Genomic DNA, 23,235 nt, shown 5'->3' on the forward strand with positions numbered 1-23,235 from the left:
AATGTCATTTCTAGCAGGTTTTAGATCTGATCAAATTCTGCAGTGACCAATATAGTAGAAACTCAGTTTTCTAAAGAAGATTTATTTTTTTCATTTTAACTGTGAGAGATATCTACTAATTTAAGTTCTAATTAATAGACTGTAGATAACTCCAAATTCTCTCAGAAATGTGGACTGAAGTATTTGTAATATTCCATGGAAGGACTGGTCCTCCCTGTGAATTATACGAGCACATGTTAAGATAAGTAACATAAGGCTCCTACACTCTGAACAGAAAAGCCTGGGGACAAAATCATGCTCATTGAATGGCCAGAAATTCAGATACTGGGATTATCAAATAAATTGGAGGCAATCTCAACTGAATTAGCCTGGGATGATTCAAGTCCTAATAGACTTTTTTTTCCCAGCTCCCACTGAATATAACTGTCATTTAAGATACTAAAAATACAGTACCATTTCTACTGGATTACTGTCTTTGAGACCTGGTTCATAAAATAGCACCAGGGTGTTAGAGACTTCCACATGTGTAAGGAGATTCAGAGAAATTTACTATCTCAGAAGAAACATTACTTACAATGGGTTTGCTGCAGATGGTATTACCAAGCAAATGCAAATGATTTGATGTGTGTTTCCAAGAATTTTTAACAATGCTGGTAGATTTTTTCATCTCTGTGTTCTCTAATTTATGTTTCACTTCCACTGTGGGGATTCCAGAAGCAAAATATTGATTACTTTGTGCAACATTTAGTCTGTGACAATTGAATCCAACCTTCTTAGAGATCATTGTTACATAATCATTATTCAGCTACATTTTCTATGAATTATTTTTTGTCAAATTCTCTCTCTGTTAAGATCTCAGTAACGTAGCTGCAGTATGCATTAACTGTCTGCTGTATGTAATGAGACATGCTCAGATTAAAGGGGCAAAACAGTCTGGAAAACAAGCAGACAAAGAGATTGGACAGCAAAACATCCATGGAAAGAGGAGAGTGCTCGGGTTAGGCAACACTGTTCTAGGGAAGACAGCAACGGAAGAAGGATTTCGAGAAGGGGAACTCAGCAACATTGATATAGAGGATAAAAAAGATGGAGAAAACCTCTCTTAGAGCATCAGATGTCAGCCACTGTCATGGTAAACCATTGGACTAGCTCTATAATGGACTGCCAAAACATTATTATTAATCCTAATTGCATCAAAATACAATAACTATCAGCAACACAACTATATATTTACATGATGGGACACATCCCTTAAGTAAAACACTTCCAGCACTTGTGGATTTAAGCACCAACCTAATTTAAGAAGTTAATTTGCTCATCTGGCAAATCTTAGGGCTTACGAGTTTGTCTCTGAGCTACTTTTCAAGCTATAGTATTGCCAGAGCTGTCTATTTAGTGTTTATATTGTTGTTTTATTTTATTGAAGGGTTTATAGGAAGCAATTCAGTCTCATCCTCCTCAACCTCCTCTTAAAAGTGACAACAGTACCAAGTGAGAACTGTTAAGGACTGTGAAACCTATCACTTGCAATGCACACAGAGCTATTGTGTTACATGTTCTGAAGCAGCACAGGTTAATAAAATGCATTTAGTGTCCATTCCCACACATTATATGGATTGAAAAAGTCCTGCCCTTTTCACAGTGATAATCCTGAGGTCTCTGAACCACCATAGGAATTACTTGTCTAGTAATAGCATTCTCAGATAAGAAGTTCAGGACACTGTCAGAAATGATGAAACAAGAAGAAGGAAAAAAAAAGCATCACCTGATAGTTTTGATCATGCTGAGCCCCATTTCAACACAGCAGTGTGCATGGTCCTGGCGAGGTTCTGGGAGCCCTGACACACAGTAGTAACAGTCCCCCAAGATCTTTATTCTGAGACAATGATGTTCCTATATGTAAATGTATCAAAGAGAAAGAAAAGATTTGGAGTTATTTTTTCATAATTTTAAGGTGAATGTTAAAGTGGTTGAAAAATGTACTAAAAAAAAAAAAACAAACAAACTTGTTGCTGGATGTTTCCTGCTTGTGATTAGTACAATCTTGGTTTATTTCATTTTTGAAATAAAAGACCTTTACATTTTCAGTAAAAAAGGATATCGTGATTTTTGTGTCATGTTAGTCAGAGATGTCCTTGCTGATGGTGAGAAGGGTTTCATCAGAGTTAAGCTGGAAGCTAGGCCAAGGATTCAGAAACGCCAGCTGAGATAATGAATAACCCATTTTAGACTATATTTCTCCAGGGCATCCTTTCTGCCCCCTTTTTACACCAGAAATAAATGAAAAACCTCTTTCTCCAACTGATAATCCTTTCCCACCTAACGTTTCCACTGTCACACTCAAGCATTCCCAACAGCTATGGGATCCGATCAAGTATCTGCATGCCAAGGATATCAAAGAAGGTGTCTTGCATTAGAGTTGTACTGTGGAGAAATGACGTTTATTTGGCATCCAGCTAGAGACATCCTTTACCCTAGGAGCAAATACTGTATTTAATTTCTTAAATACATGGTAACAGTATCCTTATATATTGAAACAGCATATTACTGTGTGATTGGATCATTATTTTAGCAGATCCTTTTCTAGCGAGCAGAAATACCTGGGTTGCTGAAACTTTTGCAGTTCCCAGACAAGCAAAACAAGTAAGCCCAAGGTTAGCTGTAAACTTGCCCAATGTATTCTGCTGGCTTCGCACTCACGGGAGACAATCAGTGCACAGGAACAGAGACCATAATAATTTGAGGACAGAGTTGCAAGTGTCTAGAGGCAGGTAGTAAGTTGAGTCAGGGAAGTGTTTGAAATAATAAGTGCAGTATTAGCACTCAATCAGTAAAGGCTCCAATGACAGAACATTAAAATGAAGACCAGTCATTACTGGGGAATAGGATAATGATTTGTAAAACTGGTTCATTAGATGATAGCAAAATTTGCCCTGTGGTATTTATTTCAGCTTTTCTCTTCTCTTTCTCTCTGGCAACCTGTGGTGGAGGCTGCACTAATCAAAGGAGCAGGGATACACTAAAGCCACTGGGGAAGAGACAACTTTAAGTAGAATATAAGTACAAATGTGAACGCTGACTGTGCCTCAGGAATTGAGTACTGGCCAAATGAATGGGACTCCAGGTTATTATTCAAGATTTTGCCTAGGAAGAATGAAGCTTTGTAGTCAACCACAGACAAGTCTTTACAAATCCTAGAGCGGCACAGGGAACATGCACACTTGTACCCAAAGCTTTTGCAGAAGTCAGCTGAAGCTTTAAGCATGCCAGCGAGGGTAAAATCTGCTCTGGGCATAGGGCCAAAGTAAGCTGATTCACCCTGAAATCTCCTTAAACCATCAGTAGGAGCTGACTGTGTTTGAAGCTTTGGCTAAGTCTCTGGCTAATACCATTGCTGGCTCTCAGAGTTCAATGCCTAGCTGCCCAAGTTTCACAAGGAAATTCTCGACTCAAGTCAGACTTCTAAAATGTCAAAAATCATATGTAACAATCCTCTTTCCTTGTCCCCTTCTCTTCAATCCCTCTGCAGACCCACAGAAGCAAACATTAGGTATTTTTCATATGGTTGCAGCTGAAATTGTACATCCTAAAATCAACCAAAACATTAATTTTTTACATGTTTCCTCTTCAATGGAAAGAATTAGAGATTCAATTTTACAGAACTCTACACCTAATTTTTTTTCTATAGAGTGAAATTATAAAACATTAATCAACAAGTAGCGAGGACTCAATGGCATGAATCAGTGCATGTCAAACTGTTAGTCAGCTTCCCTAAGCTTCTCTCTGTGTTCCCTGGTTAGACAAAATGCACAGATAAAGATATTGTAAAACACAGATTCTAAAGTTCTTTGGCTTTTCCAATAGTGCCATTCAATTGATTCATATTCTAACTGACATTTGCTTTTACATCTACAAAGTAAAAGGAGCATTTATAACATCATATCAGTTTGACTGAGGTGGAGTAAAGGAAAAGGCAGCACTTTTAACTCCATTCAGACCCACTACAAATACATTACAACTGATAAACTCATAGTATAATAGAGGAAAAAAAAAAGGAAAACCAGTCAATTTCCAGGAAAAGACAGACATATGTCAAGTAATATCATATTTTAGTATTATAACCACATTTTTACATGTAATATTTGTCATAGATTCTTGCACCTGTAGTACCTGCCTATCTGATGATGTGGGAATCCCCTATTAAGTGAGCATCTAATTCAGCACAGATAAAGTAGTCTGCAGCAGAAAAAAACTCAGCTGTTTGGTTCTTAATGATTCATTATAACTGGCCGAAGTGCTTATTCCATTAAAGACAGATGAGACCTCTGTCACCTGGCTGCATGTGTCCTTATTTGCCAAAAAATCAGAACAAGGCAGACCGCTCCAAAAAGATGTGATTTTTATAAGAATAAGAAAGAAGAATCTTAATGCATAACAAGACCTGCTAATGAGGGTTTGGTGTATGCAAATATGAGTGCATGTGTGTGACACAGAAAATCCATTCAGCTGCACACAAATGTATGCTTTTACTTGTCATGATACATCACCTCTACACTCATTTGCCAAAGCTCAGGAAGTCATCTACAGAGTGAGATATCCAAACAGAAACTACATATATGTGTCCATATGTCAGCCAGCAGTTAAGGCTGCTGTTACAGTCAAAAGAGAGCCAGGCAATGCAGCCAGTGAAGCCTAGGGACCGATTCAGTTCACAGTTAAAGCAGTTGGCTGGGCTTCAGCTCAGTTGTCTATGCATAAGCTTATGGTGCATTGGTAAGACCCCTGGGTATGTGAGGCACCCACACAGGACTAACAGACATGACATAAGACATATGTCCCTCTGGAGCGACACAAGGACCGGGCAGGGTGTCTCTATTGGCACAAGAAGCCACAAGGAGCACTTAAATGACTCTTTGTCTTCCTTATTTTTCCTGTTAGTCAAATCATTATGACTGTTAAGCAGGAACTGTGTTGCAGTCTGACTATATTGTCCTTACCCTTTTTATTCTTCCCTTATTATTCCCATCACACCTGTTTCAAAAGTAAACTGTGGATTTTTTATCACCGGAAATGTTTCACCCAGAAGAAGATAATTCAACAACTGCCAGGAAGGACAGAGGGCTAATGGTATCTGCCTTTGGCAGAGGAGGACTGTGTGGTCTCCTGAGATTCCTTCTGATAACTCTGCAGTTTAATCACATCTACAGTTTAGACTCAATGCTTTGTCAGGCTGGTTGTATAATGTCATAGCATTATGTAAGTACATTAAGGTTAGATTCATGGCTAATGTGGGTAGCCATGCTGTAGTTGTAAATAGGAGACTGAGTTTTGTAAGGGTGTACCTACTTTTCAGTGTTATAAAATGATAATAATAGCATTCAAGATTTTGCTCATACTCTGGAGCTCAAGCCCACTTCCTAAAATCATCTCACTGCAATGGTATCTAAGAGTTGCAAGTTGATATTATATGAAAATGAATGAAAGATATAAACATCTATGAAGAAACTGTAAAATTAGTAAATTATTTAAACAGAAAATGGCCATACAGGAACTCTGATGCAGCAAATATTACACTACAGTGTTAAATCCTTACACTGTTGTGAGGCTATTATGATCTTTTTTTTATTCTATTCCTCTTCCCCTTCCCATAAGCAATTCCAAAAGTTGTCCTTGGGCATGTAAATGACAGCTGATATTATAAAGACATTCACATCGGTATCCATCAGCCTCACATCCTTCCCCATACTCACTCATTAATGACATTTACTGAAGGTATCAGTTAATTTCTCAGCATGTCACAGATACGGGCTTTTTTTCCCCTTATTTGCAGCTTCTCATTTGCTACAAGTGAAAGATTAAGGGGTCTGATTCTGCCAAGATCAATGGAAATTAGTAGCAATTTTGCCTGGGGATATTGAGCAGATTCAGACACTCAACTATTAATAATAATTCTAGATTAATTCAGTGGCAATTGATAAGAAATCTTTTTCCAAATCACCTTAATCCAGAGCAAAAGAAAATATGCAGATTTTTTATAAATAATTACCTCATACATGTGAATGATTTATGTTTAAGTTTATTAAATACACCCTTAGTGACTGGAAAGGAAGCAAAGCAAATTGGCATAAAGTGGAGCTGGAGAAATGAGTTGCTCAAATATCAAGTTACTGAAAGACAGAGTCAGAAACTCCATCAATATTTCTTGTTTCCTTGGGCTAAATTTCTGATGAGGGGAAAAAAGTGATTGTGTTTTATAAGTTACACCACTTTTTCAATTCTGCCTGTGGTGAATTAATCACTTCACCTACTTTTGAAGGGAATCCCGTAGGCTAGTGAACAGCCAACAGAAAAGTCCACATTCGCAATTTTTATAATTTCAAGCTAAAAATTTAGAACATTGTGGATGAGAAATTACTGAGGCTGAACTGCAGAACAAAGAAATCACACACGTAAATCTCCTTTGAAAAGGAGGCCAGAGTGGGAGGAGGCAGGGACTTGGCCTTTGTGTACAATAGCTCAGTTCTCGAAACATTTGCCAAAGGTATAGGAAACCTAGATAAAAGGCCTTTCTCAGCACGAATGGGGTCTAGGCCAAAGCTCTTAATCAGCAGGCTGTTTTGGGGTGGGCTGGGGAGAGAAGTCCATCCAAATTCCTCCTATTGCAGCTCTGTCACTTTGGAAAACAGAGCTGGGACCTTGGCAGAGCCAGATGGAGGGAAGTTCTTGAGTCCGGTGATGAAGGCAAAAAGGAGGACCAGATTTGGGTCACGCTTGCAAGGCCTGTTTCTATTTTTTATACACATAAAGGAAAAAATGAGGCAATCTTTCATCGTCTGCCTGGACCAGGGAATACTTAAACATAGCCTTATATTAAATTCCTTTTACATAATTTACCAGAGCATGTAAGGAATGCTTTCTTTTTTTAGAACAGCCTATAGCAGAGTGGTTAGGACTTCTCCAGGCTGATGGAAAATATGGGTTTGGGGTCTCTCATGCTGCAGAAGGAACTGAGGCACATTCCTGCTTGAGTTTTCTAATATATATCAACACTTCTGCCTCTTGCCACACTGTAGAAGAAAAACAGCTGTGGCTGTTGTGTCTGATGAGCAACCATCCTTGCCAGCTAGTGTTAATTAGTAGATTATGCCATAAGTGTTTTTAGGCACAGAAATCCCTGTTCAAAAGATTCAAGGTATGTTTCTTTCCTGCTAAGGCAGGAGCAATTCTGGATGGAAATTCTGCCCCTTAGGAATTTCTAGGACTGCAGATATATAAAGGGTGAGGTGGACATTTCTCAAGAATATACTTGTGAAGCTTAAATTTCATTCAAATCCCAATTTAGTCAACAAAGTGGGTGGGGTTTTTTTAGGTTTGGATTTAGCTAACTCTTAGTTCCTAAATCATCAAGAAATTTTGAAACTGAAATTTTATTTAATCTGTCATTTTAATCTGATTTTTTTCATAAAATGCCTGTAGACTATCACTTCTAAAAGTGTTTTGCGGACTGGGGTTTTATTTGACTGTTCAGGACTTTTGATGATTTACTAGGCTCTTTAGCGTCTGAAATACTATAACTTTAGTAAGAACTTCGTTTAATAATGTTGTTTATTCACTAGTATTAGACAATTAATTATTGACATTAGTGAGGAGGGAAAACACCCTAGAATTAAGCACTGCAAAAAAAGCATTCACTCCTTTCCATTACTATAAATTCATACAATGTCCTTATAATTAACTAAATATCACATATGTACACTCATAATCCAGTTAACTCTGCTTCTTAATACAGTACCCCAAACATATACGCATGAAGAAATTCACACCTTTATTTATTGGCATATATGTTTAAACAGACAGGGGTTTTAGGGAGTCTCTAGAGTCCTGCAGGTTATATGCTTGAAGATCATTTCACAAAAGAACAAAGCACTGCCAGCTCAGAGGTTAAACGTGGCCAGGAAAAGTAAAGCACTGCAACAGGAGTGTCTTTATTGAGGAGACAAAAGAGCCTTTAATGTCCTCCACTAGTCCCTCTGATACCAGGTGGTGCAGGTATTGTACCAGGGCTATATGATGATGCATTCTTGTGGAGCCTGCTCATTAGGCTGGTTTCCACCCCTGGAAACACTAGTCACAAGTAAGACTGGTAATACACTGTTGCAGGAATTTTTGACAGGTTGTCTGCAGTCTCCCAAGAGAGAATTTAACCAAGGTTAAAGGAAAAGACCACCTCTCAGGAAAAAAAATAAATCATCAGTTCTTTAATAAGCAAAAGCAACCTGTGATTCACATTACATAAATAACTCTCCTGCTAACACCAGGCTAGTGACATAAAGAGAAAAAAGGCTCATATTAAAGCGTGAATTTTCCATTCAGGATCTACAGTTCCTCTGAGTAAGAAGCACTGTTATTCTGGTTTATCGTATGAAAGCTGATAAGACTGTAAAGAGATGAAGTGTCTTACAGGCCAGTCATTTTTTTCTTATATGAAACCCAAGGATTTTAATCTTTTAGGGGGAGATTTCTGTTTCAGCATCAATGCTTCATGCTAAGGATGGGTCCAAACTCAAATCTAAGAGTTTCTGTGTGTTCGTCTTTGTGTTATGTGTCTAAACCAAAATATCATGGCTTGATTTTATCTTTAGGTCTCAGTGATGTTGGACTACATCTCAGAGCTCTCATTGCTTCTGCATTGCACAAGAAAAAGGAAGGCTGAATAAGAGAAACAAGAAACTAAGCTAAATAATTACATTCTTCAGTAAGCTGTGAAATAGTGTCGTCTTTAATATTATATGATTTATATAAGATGATAGAGCAGATCAAACAATCCTTTATATGACATTATAAAATACTACTTTTATTTAGAAGAAAATAAGGATTTATACGGATTTTCCTTAAAATCTAAAGAAACTGCCTCAAGCTTTCTGCAATTGACCTCTTTGCTTTGATGACAATTCTTAGCAAAACCCGAGTTTGAGTAACAATGTCTATTTTAAAGAGTTATGATAACTCTAGTTAAGTTAAGAACCAGTTAAGCGATAGATTTGAAATCTAGATGTGAATGTGTAATCCTCCTTAGTGGAAGATACTTCTAGGGGGGTCTTGAAAGGACCACTTTCCAAAAGGCATGTCAAGGATTTACATGCAAGTATGAAACCATTGCTAATAACATTTGCAAAAGGAATAAGACTGGTAGAATGATCAATACCATGCAGGCATGATAGTCATAACAAGACAGCAAGACCATAAAAAAACAAAATAATATGTTTCAGCACCATAGTGTCATCATTGTATGTTCAGAAATACATGATCTTTGGACAGTGATCAGTGAAAGATAGACTAGGAGGAATGGTGATGATCTGCCTCCACCACACAAGTGGAGGTTGAGTACTAGTATCTATGCCTTAAAAGAGATTCTGAAAAATTGGAGGCAGTCCAGAAAACTAGTCCCCAAAATTATTTGAAGGAATAAATCTTACAGAGAAAAAGCCTCACAATGAGCTTGGTCTGTTTCTTTCATCAAAAGGAAACCTGAAAAATGGCTTGATCAAAGCACACAAATGTATTCCCAGAGAAAATCAGTGGCTACAAGATGGTTCTTTTGTCTAAGAAAAATAGGTCATAGCAAGAATTGACGGATGTAATTCCAAGTCAGAAAAAATCAGATGAGAAACAAGCCATACTGAATTAACAGTGAGAGTGTTAAGGCACTGGAATAGACTCCCAAGACACACAAGTATTACTCCATCTCCTGGGACCTTCAGATAAACACCAGTCATTTTTCCAAAAGATACACTTTTGCCAGGTGTGAAAGCTTCATACAATATCAGTTGGGCAGATTGATAGGTCCATGTAAATCAAAAGTCCTTAAAATTTGGGTCATGGACCAGTCAGTATCCTCTTCCAAAATTTTCCAAAGGCAAAGGTTAAGTTCAATACAAGATTTAAGCCCTTATATTTTAGGCAGCTGGCCCCTCCATAAGAATCCAGAACCCTGAGTGAGGAGTCTTGGTTTCCTACAAAGTGCAGAGGGAGGGCTCATCTTCTTGGGTTGGACAGAAACGCCAAAAGCTACATAGAGTTCTGTTCCTCTCTAGAGCTGTTGGGCATCTCTATTGTCAGGACATCAGGCAGGTATCATGACATCCAAGTCTTAGAATCCGCAAACAAGGAACACAATCAAAATTACTTTCTTTTTAATAAATTTTAATTAGTTATGGTTAGATCACTCTAATCCTTGTAGTCAAATCTGTTCAATTTCTGCAGTGATTCTTCCCTGTGTCTTTTGCCTTTCAGAGGACTGATCTAGACAACTGGATTAGTCTAGTCAATGATGTGTAGAAGAGAAAAGCAAATTCACAGAATAGGAAAGAAAATGCATGAAGGAGCCTAAAGTCGTGAATTTAGTGGCTGGGACATTCATTTGAGAGGTGACTGTCCTGATGATGAAGTTTTGCAGACAGAGAAGTTCTTTCATCCCAAACTCTGCAAATTTCAGGGTAAGAAATTCTTGGCTATGTTAGACAAACTGGTATATTTATTACTGTTTCTTTAAAATAAAGTCACCTACATTTTTGGTATTCCCACTCCTATGTGGGCACATTCAGTGTTCTCCATAAAGATTTATGAGTTTAGGACTATGACAGAAAGATTTCTAGAAGGTTTAAGTAGGAGATATATGACAAACCACAGAGAAGGGGGAAACCTCTGGGCATTTAAAGAAGCAAAAGTTTCAGTTCCTATAAAATATTAACACCAAGCAGGGTTAAATGGCAAGTGATGGAGGATTGTCTGGATTACACTTTTAGATGTAAATGCCTTCCTTGTTCTTAACTCTTTTATTGGATCTAGTCCTTCTATACAAATCTCTGTTGCTTAAATACAGTTTATGGAATGATTAGAAAATATCATTAATGATAATGAAAGAAGAAAGCAGACATTGCTCCTATAAGCTTTCTAAAAGACAGAACTGAGGTAACTTCTTTCATCCTGCTTGGTTTTTAATGTAGATCAGAGTTGATGTGTTTTTTTTGTTTGCAAAACAAATACTGTAGATTGCATTTACCAGTTTGCCAGTGTCCAGGCAGTGGTTTATGGCATCACACTGTACATGAGAAAACACATTGCTATTTGAGATAAAAGTAGCTGACTCAAAAGAACTTTGAATAATTACAGAAGTCTTGCCTTTCTTGGCTTTAATTTGCAAGCTAGGAGACAACACCAAGGGCCTTACTGATGCAACACGTGCACAGATAGCCCATACACCTGAACCAGAAATATGTAAAAATCAGTGCGGGATGTAGATGCGTACAGTAGAGCAAGTCACTCTAGGCTCCCTTTATAGTAAATAGAGAGCATGGTCAATGATATTCAGAATGTAATTCCTGTTTTTCCATAGTAGGTGCCTACATTTAGTTGGATAAGTTATAAGCTAAACTCCATTAAATGTACTTTATTACCTATGCTAGCAGCCTTATTATCCAGCTCAGATGTTAACACCTAAAGATAGTCACATGAAACAAAACTTTGACCAAAGAAACATAAAAAAGAAGAAAAGAAAATGCAACCCTAGCAAAATTGAGCGTGTTCTGCTTGTATTTGTGTGCTTTGTTTTTTTCTAATCAGTACTAATGAAGTAGCAGCTAATTTGCTTAATGTAAAAAATTCCTCTATTGTGTTTAATTTCGTTGTTGAGTTAGATAGACTCTAACCCAAAGATTGTAAAACCTGCTAGTAACTAACCATTGCAATGACTGTGATGCCTGATTATATGACCTTTTAAAGAATAGGTCTTTTAACTTTGCTCAGTTCTTAGAAGAAAAGTCAAAATAAAGCTATGGTCTTAAAAAAAAATTCATTTCCAGCAAGGACCAGAACTATAAAACTTCCTTAGAAACTGTGGTATGTGATCTGCTTTCACACTGTTTTGGTCTAGCACTACAGAAGCATGAAGTTCTGATGACTATCTGAGCTTTCATTGGCTATTAGAACTTGTCACTTGTGATAAAACTTGTCAGTGTCTTCCAACCCCATGGCTGTATAAAAATCCCAGTGGGGAAAATCTGGATGAATATTGTTCAAAGTAATCAGAGGGTGTTTCCCAAAGCTCCCAAATACAGAGTTGACTTCATATCCTTTTGCAAATAAACTGTGTTTAACTCACATGTGCTAGTCGATCAAATCTGGCAAAGAGTTCATTCAGCATTCGGACCAACTCCTGGGCTGACAAAGTTGTAGACAGGTTGGTGAATCCTTTAACATCTGCAAAAAGAATGCTAAAAAAAGAAGAGGTATTAATATTCCAGTCTATTTCCTTTGATAACCGAATGTCCTAAGTTACCTTCTAGTAATTTACTAGTGAAGGATCATTTTAAAGTAATGCTATCTTTGCTCTAGACTTTTGGAGATTCTGGAGTACTGAATATAAATATTGAAGGGACTAAAGAAATACTAGCAAGTATGAGAAAGGATTTTGCTAAAAATGTGTGTAATGCAATTTTGGATTTTCAAATCATTCAGGAAGATATAGTTAAGCCTTAATAAGCACAGTTGTCCCCATTTATCAGAGAGAAGACTGAGGCATAGTGCACCCATAATATAGAGAGCTGTATAAACAGATAGGCTTGGCATCCAGCTGTGTGTTAGTATCTGACAGTGTTCTTTGAGGGTGGGTTTATATAGAGCTGGTTTTTAGAGTGTTTGACTTCATTGATTTCAATTTTGCGTGAGATTTTCAGGCTTTACTTATCTATGTTCCATACAAGACTCAAATCCTAAGACAGCAGACAGATTCATGACAGTCTTCATATATACCAGGCTCAGGCCAGCTTTACTGCATATAATTTTAGGGACTTGGCAGAAGTACCTGAGTTAAAGTATGAATCTTTATTTGGATAATTCCTTGTTCTTTCTGCTGACTTCACAGGGAGCCTGGTGTGATCGTACTTTAAATTTAGGTGCATCAAATTGGGTGCCTGAAGTTATGGTAGGATCTTAGTCAACAAACTAGTTGCAAACAGAGCTCTAACCTATATTTCAGCAATCTAAATTTTCTAGCCATGCAACTTCAGTTGTTCATTATGCCTACAATGAGCACATGTGAATATAGAGAAACATACACGCACAAAGTCTGTGGTGTGCAAGCTATCACCCAGACCAAAGCATGTAACAGCTCAGTACTTAGCAGCTGAAGAAAGGAAAGTATTGTCTATTTTAAAAAGTAGTAATGTTCAAAAAGACACATATCATGCTGGCATAGACTGGAATTAACCCAAATGAACCTTGTTAGCACTTCAAAGTCAACAAATAACTGGTGTTACAATCTGAGTAGCTGACAGTCTTTCATTTGTGTTAAACAAGATCACAATTTGACAGTGTCTGAGAATCACTAATGTAACCAATTATAAATATAGTAATAATCAGGTGGACAATAAAATATGACTAATGATAATTCAATTCATCTTCAAATGTATGGACTGGTAAGGGTCTGGGTGAGGATTAAGTAAGGGGTTCACAAACTGGATAAGATTTTTACCAGTGAGAAAAAACAAAATTAAAAGGTAAAGTACCAAACTACGCAAAGAGGAATGAATATTAGTAATAGCTTAAATTGATAAAAATACGATTTTCAAACAACTAATTTCTAGTTTTCATTACCAAAAGAACAAAACAACTGTAACTGCATACTAATTTTAGGGGTTCATATAGCATTGGTTTAGGTAGTGTTCAGTGCTCAACATTTAAGAAAAACTAAGGTGAAACCCAGTTTTGAAAAGTCCCTGGCAGCATACATGGGAACCAACCAGTATCTGTACTCTAAAACACAGACAATCTTCATTTTAAATCTCTTTCAAGCATGAATTATGTTTCAACTTTTCACCCTGACTACAACTCCTTTCCATTCAAATAGAAGGGCCATCTTCTCCTTGTTTTGATTCTTCTACAGCAACACTTACTCTGAGAATGAAAAAGGGTAATGGAAGATATTTTAATTTAGTGCAATTCACCCTTTTGTAAAGGTCCTTGATACTTTCCACCAGATTTAACAAAATAATATGTCTGAGCTACTGAAAGGCCACAGAAGCAGCAAATAATTAATTTGCTCTTTTGCAGAAGTTCAAATTATGTTTATTGAACTTGTCCAGACAAAGTTATATTTGGGTTTCATCAAAAGGCAAAGTACATGCTTTCCTAGCAAACCATCTTACACCATATCCAAGGATGCTTATTTTTCACTTCCTTCAGTGATGGAGACTCAATCATTTGCCCTTGTGCATTTGGACAAACTTGTGGAAAATGTTACTGGCTTAGCTAAACATTCTGATGGTTGGGAACCAAAATAAATTCAGAGGTTCTGTAACATCATGGAGTGGAAGCTGATCATTCTGGTGTAAATGTACAGTTAGGACTTATTACCTTGAATAGCAGCTCATAGGATAACTATCACCTTCCCACTAATTTCAGGAGAGACAACATTTTGAGAGGGGAATTAAAAAGGAAACTGGAATTAGGAAAATGATAATAAGAATGATTGAATGAAATGGCTACTAAACAGATGAGCTGCATGACATGTCTACATCTCTGAGAGCATCTTACAAGTCTTCATCTCATTTCTCAGCATGTGGAGTCAACCAGAAGGTTGTGGCAGAATATGTGTCCACATGCAGGCAGGGCTCCCCTTTCTGTGCAACCCTGACCACTTAATTAAAGTGAAAAAATACACAAATGGTCCAGGCCCAGTGTTCAGTTCAAATGGGTCTTGCCATGGCAAAGGCATCCAAGGCATCTTGATGAGTAGGCACCAAAAAGAAGGCACCAAAGTGCTTATCTGCTCAGGGATTAAACAAGGGTACACTAATTTTCTAATTTATAAATAAATAAAGCACCAGAGGGGAAACTCTCCAGCAAGAGACCCTGAGCAGTATCTGAGACCTTAAACATCAAAAAGCCTCCTCCACCTACCTGACGTTCTCATAACGATGAATGTAGATCTTATGAAACTGGTGTTGCAAATGTTCATCTTCTACATTGGTCATATCATTTATCATTTCCAGGACTACAAACCGTGGTAAGACAGAAAGCACCAGCCGTTCCTAAAACAAAGAGGAAACCAAAGTGTCAGTACCTGTCTGAATTAGTACTTTACAGGAAACTGTTTGAGCGCTGCCCTATTTAAAGATCTAGATAACTGGCAATTTAAGATGTGACCCTCCCCTCTAAAAATTCTAGCTCAGACCATTTGTGATAATTCACATTACCAACCTGACTCCAGAATATGGACACTTCTGTCTCCTTCCTTTCCTAGACATTCTTCCCTCTAATGTTTAAACCTTCTTGTTGATTATTTAAAGATCCATCCTACTTATTACCTCCATTACAAGCTTCTCACTAAACATCACTTACAAACATATCAAGCACTGCATTTCAGGCAGTGGTAGTTTGATTAACAGATATAGGCCAGAGGAATTTGAAAGTCCTCAGCAGCAAGTAGGACCAGCTTTTTTATTGTTGCTTATTTGTCAGAACTTACAGACTGTGTGTTTAGCATTCATAAACTGTACAATTAATAATAAAGCTGGAGAATAAACAAAGCAAAAAATGTGCAGAGGAACCTGATTCCTCTTCACTTAGTGAAAAGGACAGCATTTAGACAAAGCTTAGTCATATTGTCAGAGTTTAAAGACAGGGATAATATAAACTAATGCACCCCTAAGAAATGTTTTATGGGAAAGATTTAGCCATAGACTAGTTTGTGTATTAATAGGGTTACAATAGTTAACAGGAACTAAGTTTTAAAGTGACTTGGGAATCTCACAGTCTTCTCAACAGTCTGGCATTGAAGTGCTTACATCATTTTGACAAATGGGACTGGGTTTCAAAGTTCCTTGAAAACTCTATATGTAATCTCAGAAATAAGCATTTATATGTGTTAGTGAAGCAGGTTTCCAGGATGACTCATTTGGCTTGTGGCCCACTTCACCTCTTTTTTGAAGATCCCCCCAGGACAGACTGTGGGCTGAACTGTTCTGCTGACCCAGAGCTGACCATTCTTCTTCCCAAAGACCTTGTACAATCTCCCTGCCCCATAATGGATTCACATCTGTTCACGTCATACAGTAAGGGCTGTACAGCAGCAGCCACAAAAACGGTTAACAGAATATATAGCCTTCTCCCATACCCAAACACATGTGAGAGTAGGGAGAATGGGTTGTTCTGCAGATGACAGCCTGCTCCTGCTCCATCTTTTAGGCCTTAAGGGAGCAGACAGGCTTTCACTGATTCACTGTATGGACATTCATGGCAGAGTGCCTGTCGAGAAAGAAGAAACTAATTTATTGGGATGTTTGCATAGGGTGATGCTCGCATACAGTCTCAAATCTCCTAAAACGTACAGTTGGTTGCTGGTGGTGGCGGGAGTCTCCATTGCAAGGGTCCTCATGGCAGTGTCTTCATCTAGGTCAGCAGAGACTCCTCACATGACTGTTCTGCTCAGTTCTTATAACCTGGCTGGCCTGTGATCCCATGTGACAACCCCAGTCCTACATAATTCATCACTATTGGTATATTTTAACCACATATTAAACATGTCTTAAATATCTAAACTACCTACAAAAGACTAGTTCGATAGACCATTTCTGCAAGGACAGTTTCTACTGGTTATTTACAAATGTCTTATCTATACACAATTAAATAATTTCAGCAGCAGGAATCACCTAGAAAAGGTCCTGGATGAGACACTCCACCAGAATATTAATTAACACACCGAAACATATAAATGGGACTAGACAAAGCAGGAGTTGCATTTGGGAATTTCTAGAACTGCCCCAAATTCCCAGTTCCTGTAAGAGTCCATCAATGTTTAATTGTGAAGGTTCAGTCAATATCCTGCTGTCAGGGTGGTTCCAAGTTAGTCCATTGTGTCCAACCAGTCTGTTATCTCATTTATACAGATGACTAGCCAAGAAGCTGCTGGATCACACAGAGAACTGGCAACGTAAGTCTACTCTGTGAGCACACATCCCCCCCCCCTCTGGTGCTACACCACAATTATGAAAATCATTTCTTTAGTTATACTTGTAATTTGAGTCCCTTAGCTCTTTTCACACACATAGATGTGTTATGCAGTTCTTCTGAGAAGGGCTGACTCTTCTGCTGACGTGCAGTAAGTCCAGTCATGTACTCTGCTTCTGGAGGAAGGTGCATGACCTCCCTGAGCTGGCATTTGTAAATTGTGCATCCAGGACTCAGGGCTAGCATGTCTCTTGACTGACTGATTTAGCTAGGAACAATGCAAATGAATTTAAATAAAGCCATTCAAACTGGCCCTCTCTACGAGGAAGGCTGGAGAACATAGCATTTCCAATGAGTTTTGTCTCTGTCTCAGAAGCACTCAGGAAGAGTAAATATTTGAAACTAGTTGAAGTGACATATAAATATATACATGCACATGTTTATTAAGAATTTATATTATTAATGTATATTAGTAGAGTATCAGTGTATGTTAGTTTATTATTAGTGTGTATATACAGTACATCAGTGCATATTAGTGTACATATATGTATAGTATTAGTGTATAAGTGTATATATATATATATATACCCAAAATGCTGTTTTCCAGACCCTGTCATAATATAACGACTAACCACATTTAAGTAGGGCCAGGCAAGCCCTCAAAAGATTATTGACTTCTTTCACAAAAGCTCTAGATCATGCCCTGAGAGATTTTGCAATGTCCCTGTTTCAGTGGTTCATCAGTTTGACAGCTTTGGCAGATTTTGCAAGTATCCCACCCAAATCTGTTTCTCTGCAAGTTAAGCTTTCTTTTTATCCTTTCAAAGTGGGTATGGATAATCATTGATTGCCGCCACCTCAGTGACAATCCTTCTCTACTGAAATACTGTTATTGTGTCCTCTTGCCCTCAGTCTTTCTTTTCCACATTAAACAGATTTGTCCAGTATTGGAATATATCACTCCAAATCACTCTGAGGCAAAGCTAGCAGGTTTTCACTGAACTGGCTCCAAATTATTAACCATCTTTTGCTTTACAGGATTGCAAAGAGTGAAATCTTACTGAACTAAAGAAGAGAATGTCAGTTCTGTAAGCTACTTATCGCCAGATTTCAGATGACATTTGGGGGAATAGGATGGGTCTAGGGAAAACCAGATGTGAACTTCCAAATCAGGCACATACAGAGACTGTAAAGAGGTGGAAGACACCAATGAAGAAAGTCCTCCCAGGCAATGCCCACAGAGGAAATACAGTGTAGTATGAATTTATTCCTGTATTTTCAAAGCAGTTTAGTGATACTACTGTGGAGAAAGCACTTACATAGTACCAAGCCATACAGGGGATGGAAGTGGTTTCCAGACCAACTCTTCCCTTTCATACTTAGGAAAGGCAGATATTTCCATAAACCCTTTCTCCACCCAACTGCATCCCACCCATCACACCTTAAGAACGGCCTTTTGCAAGTTTGGGAATTAGGATCAGTGTTGAACCCAGACATGAAGTGGGAGCAAAAAGATAACAGGAAATCAATTTCAGAAAAGAAAATGTCCAAAGGTTTCAAAATCCCTTTACTGAAAATATGCATATGGAATAAAATAAGTAATTTAAAATAATGTCATATAAAAATTTGATGAGAAAAAGCATGAGTCCTGGAAATAGCCTTATAAGTTTTAAGATGTTCAGAAATTCTAATAGATTGCAGCTCTTTAGGGCTAAGTCTTAGTCAAGCTTTTAAACTGTAAGGAAATAATTACTTCATCACCAGTGTTGTCAAGAAGTTCTTAACCGAGAAGGAGCTGCAAAGTAGGACATAAGATCAATTCCAGAGGAGTCCTGGTGCAGGACAGAGCCCATCTTATAAAATCTAATTACTAGTGTGAAGCTAAGTTATCACAAACTTCGTAAATAGATGTGTTTTGTTTATGACCATTTCTAGGCAGGCTCAATCCAAATCTTAACATTAATTTCTGATTATTTTTTTTTAATCAGCTAAGCCAGCCTGGTCTTGCTTTGTGTCCTGTTCTAGCCAGTCAGGTGAAAAATTCATTCTTACCATCACTTCTTGGCAATGGCCATTTCCTTTGATTCCTATTGCCTTAACTTTGGCTGAAGACCCTAACTTACAGAGCATTTGCATTTTCTATGCATATTTCTTACTTATTCCTTACATTAGGAGCAGTCTTTTCTTCTATTCATACCTCACCTCTCAGACCTCAGAAGAGTTTTGGTCTCCTAAAGGACTATATTGGTCACACTCAGGATAAATATGAGGATAAAAGGCATTTTAGGTTGGTTTAGAAGAATATGGTTAATTCTTGCACCAGCTGTAAGGAGGGAACCATGCCTACTGAGTACCATAGAGTGAATACAAATGAAAATGCACTCCACAGAAAATACAATGCTTCTTGGCATTGAAATCCTAAATCTTACAGAAGGGAAGTGTTTTGATTCTGAGGTTTCAGGTTCTCCTATCGCCATAACAGTATCTTGGCATTTTAGTTTGGCACTGTTTAGCTTGCTTTCTGGCTGCAGTTGCTTACCCCCATGGTTGTTTTAGCATGCTCCAGTGAGATGATATTTAAAGAGGAAGACTGGGCTACTTTTCACAAGTGCCAAAGTACGTAGCACCCAGGGGTCCTGGCTTCAGTTCCTCCCTGTACTATCAGTTTTCTTGTGGAAGATTAAACGTGTTATATACACTTTCTGTTTTCTGCCAGAGAAACTGCTGTTGAGGTGGTTGTGAGGCAACTTGATATTAGGAGGATATAACATAAACTAATATTATCCAGGCTGTGGGATATGTCCCTTCCTGAGGGGAAAAAGTTGTTCAGAGAGAACAAGACAGAGCAAAGAGGGACAATAGGTGGAATGAGAGAGAAAGGCAAAACAATCATGGAAATTCTGGTTTTGATGCCAGGGGGATTAGATGCTGTGGGTGAAATGTAGCCGTACGTGAAACATCTGAAAAAATGAAGGAACCCCTCCCCAGCATTCACAGGAGGCAACATCTTTTCTAACTTACAACTTTCACAGTGAAGATCATGAAGAATTCCCACTCTGAGCAGTCTTAGTCAGCAGTCAGTAAACATTCCTCAGCTACAATGAAAACACATTGTGCATAAACACCTTCATTTGTCTAGATGGCAGCCCCAGCTGAGGTGAACTGTACGTTTACTTAAGAAGGCAAAACATATGCTGCTCATAGCTTCTGCTGAAGTGGAGGTGTGTAACGCTCCACTCTGAGATGGCATCTTTCTCCTGGGCTCCTGCCTGCATAACATACTAACACGGAAGTTGAGAGAAACGAGACTCTACTAATCTTCAATCCACCTGTTCTACAAACCTTTACTAAATCAAGGGCTGCCTTCAGGAGGGAGAGAAAAAAATTGATGCAAGGCAATGATAGCTGATATAAAGCAGGCAGTGAGCTATCATGCAGTGAACTCATCCTTTATTCTGTTAAAAAGCCCCACTCAGACCTTCCGTTTCCCCATAGAGGGTGGTACTAATTTTAGCACATTTGCATTGTCTTGACTTCCTTCCACCCTTCCCACCTGGCAATTCTGCTGTCTTCCACTCTTCTTCTGATGTGTTAACACTGGATGTGGTGCTTGTGATAGCAAGAAGAAAACCAGTCCCTCAGGAGGTCCTTTACACTCCTGCAGGTTTTCACAGGAATGTCTAGCCTTAAGGTAGCTCCACTCTCAAACAAATGTCCCATGGCATCTTAAGATGGCATGTTTGGGAAGAGCTGCTGATTGATATTCCAGGAACCAGAAATATTTTTGATATTTTGTGTCATTCATCCTCCTATAACAGAAGGCACTTAGGCTATATATTGTTTTATTCCTTCACTATTAAGATACATTGCTCAATATGACCATGTAATAAATCTACCCTTCGAATAAATCAGATCAGTCTTTTAGGGAGCCGTATGATTAAAGTCTTCGGTGAGTTCCTGTGAAGATACTTTCACAATAGCACAAAATCTTTTCACTGTAAAAAGAAATATGTTATTTCCTAACTTATCCTTGTAGGAAGACAAATAGGAAAACAAATTCAAAAATAAAAGAAGATAAAAGAAAGCAAATAGAAATCCTGGTTATTATTGAACTGCTTATGAAATCTGTGATAAGAGAACATAAAAAAAGGCCATTTTTTCATAGACATATGGCTAAAATGGAGAATGTACTTTTTTCAAAACAGGAAAAGCTTACATTCCTTGTTTGCATTCACTTAAGAAGGTATCAAGCTCTAGAATGTTTATTCAGAATAAAATGTAGTTCACTTGGAACATGTTCACTAAGCCAAGAAAAATATGTCCAGCACATTTGATATCTTAACCTTCATGCTACTCATTAAGGTAAGTTAAAAGTTCTTGGCTGCACATAAGATCTGGCAATGACCCATAAAACAGAGGTTAATTAGTATGTCTCTGTGACAGTCCTCTATTAATACTGTAGCATGTGAAGAGCTCTTGTCAGGATCACAATTGAAAGTGCATATACAGCTCACGTCACTGTTCTGTATTATGTATGTCGTGTTATGGAGAAACACTACAAGAAAAATAACACATAAGTGTGTATGTGTGCCAGTGTGTGTATGTATATATACATATTTTTCAAGGCACTCCAGCCACCAGTCAATTCTCTGCTACTGAAACATTCAAAGGACAGGAAATTCTTCTGTGTACGGGCATCAGCTGTCCTCTGCTATTCCAAGCTGCTTTTACACCCCACCAGACTGACGGGGTGGTGGGGATGCTGAACCAGGGTCCTTCCACAAATTGGGCACTGAGAGATGGACTCTAGTGTGGATCATGTCCAGCCTTTCTTTTCCTACAGCTGATGCTAAAGTTCTATGGACCAAGATGTGTCCCTCTTCACAGGCCTTTCACATCACTTTGCTTCAATCCAGCAGTTTTAAAAAAGATTTTCAGTTATCCAAGAATGAGTATCAAGTCACTGTTCCCTTCATATAAAGATCTTTGCCACATAACTCCCCTTTAAACTAGTTAAAGATTATTATTCCCTTTTCACATATTTAGATACTGTGACACAGGAGAACAGCAAAAATGTGTGGAGGTCATGTGCAAAAGAGCAGTAGCAAATCACACAGAAGAAAATTGCAAATTTTTTTATAGTCTTCTGTACCTTACTATTTGCATGATTAAAGAGCCCTCACGTTTCTAGTCAGTCTCTCCTGGAAGGCATTTTCAGGGACGGAGGGAAAGACATGAGAAAAAAATATGTTCTCTTTTTCAGAGAAAGGCCTAATAAAGAAGTGTCATGAACTCTAGGGCGAAGGAAACTACATTATCGAGCTTTGCTGAAAGCTTGCTAGTTGAGCAATTGGCTAAGTGGAGACAATTCAAAGGTGAGCATCAGTAGTGGTAAGTGGTTTGAAAAGGAACAGAGATATAGTTGTTGGAGAGAAAAGACATAGGAGAAATAAGATGGCAACAAAGGGATGTTATAAAATAGCTGGTGATCTATTCTTCTATTTACCATTCATGACATGAATCAGCCCTAGTCTTTAAGATGGAGCAGTCAGACTTTAGAGTAAATAAATGAAGAAAGAACCTTTAACCCAAAGAATAACCAAGTAAAAGATAAAAGACCAGTAGAAATCCCTAAATGTAACAGACTGATGGTAGAATTCAGGTCTGGATTCAGACACATGAATTTTGGTGACTACAATGTAGGTACGCTTAAGCTTCCATTTTATCCAGCGAATCTGGAGAGACACTCAACAGATCAGATGTAAATGACTACTTTGGTGTCATTACAGGTCTCTCTGGGCTCCATTGTCTGTATTGACTAGATCTGAGCTGACTGTAGCGGAAGCTTAGGGATGTAAAGAGCACGTAGTCAACTAGTTTAGGAGGAGTCTAAATATGGAGCTGACTCCTGCCTAATCTACTCCTTCAGGAAAATTTAGGAACAGTGAAATAAATCCTGCAAGGATAAAGGAAATTAATTTCATGAGTCAAACATGTCTTTTTAAAGTCCCAAGACTATAACATTAATACTTTGTTTAATGCCCGCTTCTTGATTTATGCACCTGCAATAGTCATTCTTTGTTGAACAACTTCTCTGTGGTCTGCGTGCACTGATCCCTTGTGTCCATTGTACTGAAATCAGGGGGTATCAACAGTGCTTACAACCGCACAAATGTAGCTAGGCACATTCATGAAAAAGTGGGACATGTCCCTGATGAATAAATAACA

The 23,235-nt window shown here is 38.1% G+C and overlaps 1 protein-coding gene across 2 annotated transcripts in view; it reads right to left on the reverse strand.

Annotated features, from left to right (window-relative positions):
- Nucleotides 1–23,235, reverse strand: part of ADCY8 (adenylate cyclase 8) — a 131,409-nt gene that overhangs the window by 64,653 nt on the left and 43,521 nt on the right. For both annotated transcript variants that reach the window (XM_052788134.1, XM_052788133.1), the window contains exons 3-5: nucleotides 14,959–15,089; nucleotides 12,161–12,272; nucleotides 1,766–1,893 (exon numbers count right to left, since the gene is read on the reverse strand). In XM_052788134.1, the coding sequence (XP_052644094.1) occupies nucleotides 1,766–1,893; nucleotides 12,161–12,272; nucleotides 14,959–15,089 (371 nt within the window). The remainder of the gene's footprint in view (nucleotides 1–1,765; nucleotides 1,894–12,160; nucleotides 12,273–14,958; nucleotides 15,090–23,235) is intronic.

Source organism: Harpia harpyja, chromosome 5, assembly GCF_026419915.1.
Source record: "Harpia harpyja isolate bHarHar1 chromosome 5, bHarHar1 primary haplotype, whole genome shotgun sequence".
Classification (NCBI taxonomy): Eukaryota; Metazoa; Chordata; class Aves; order Accipitriformes; family Accipitridae; genus Harpia; species Harpia harpyja.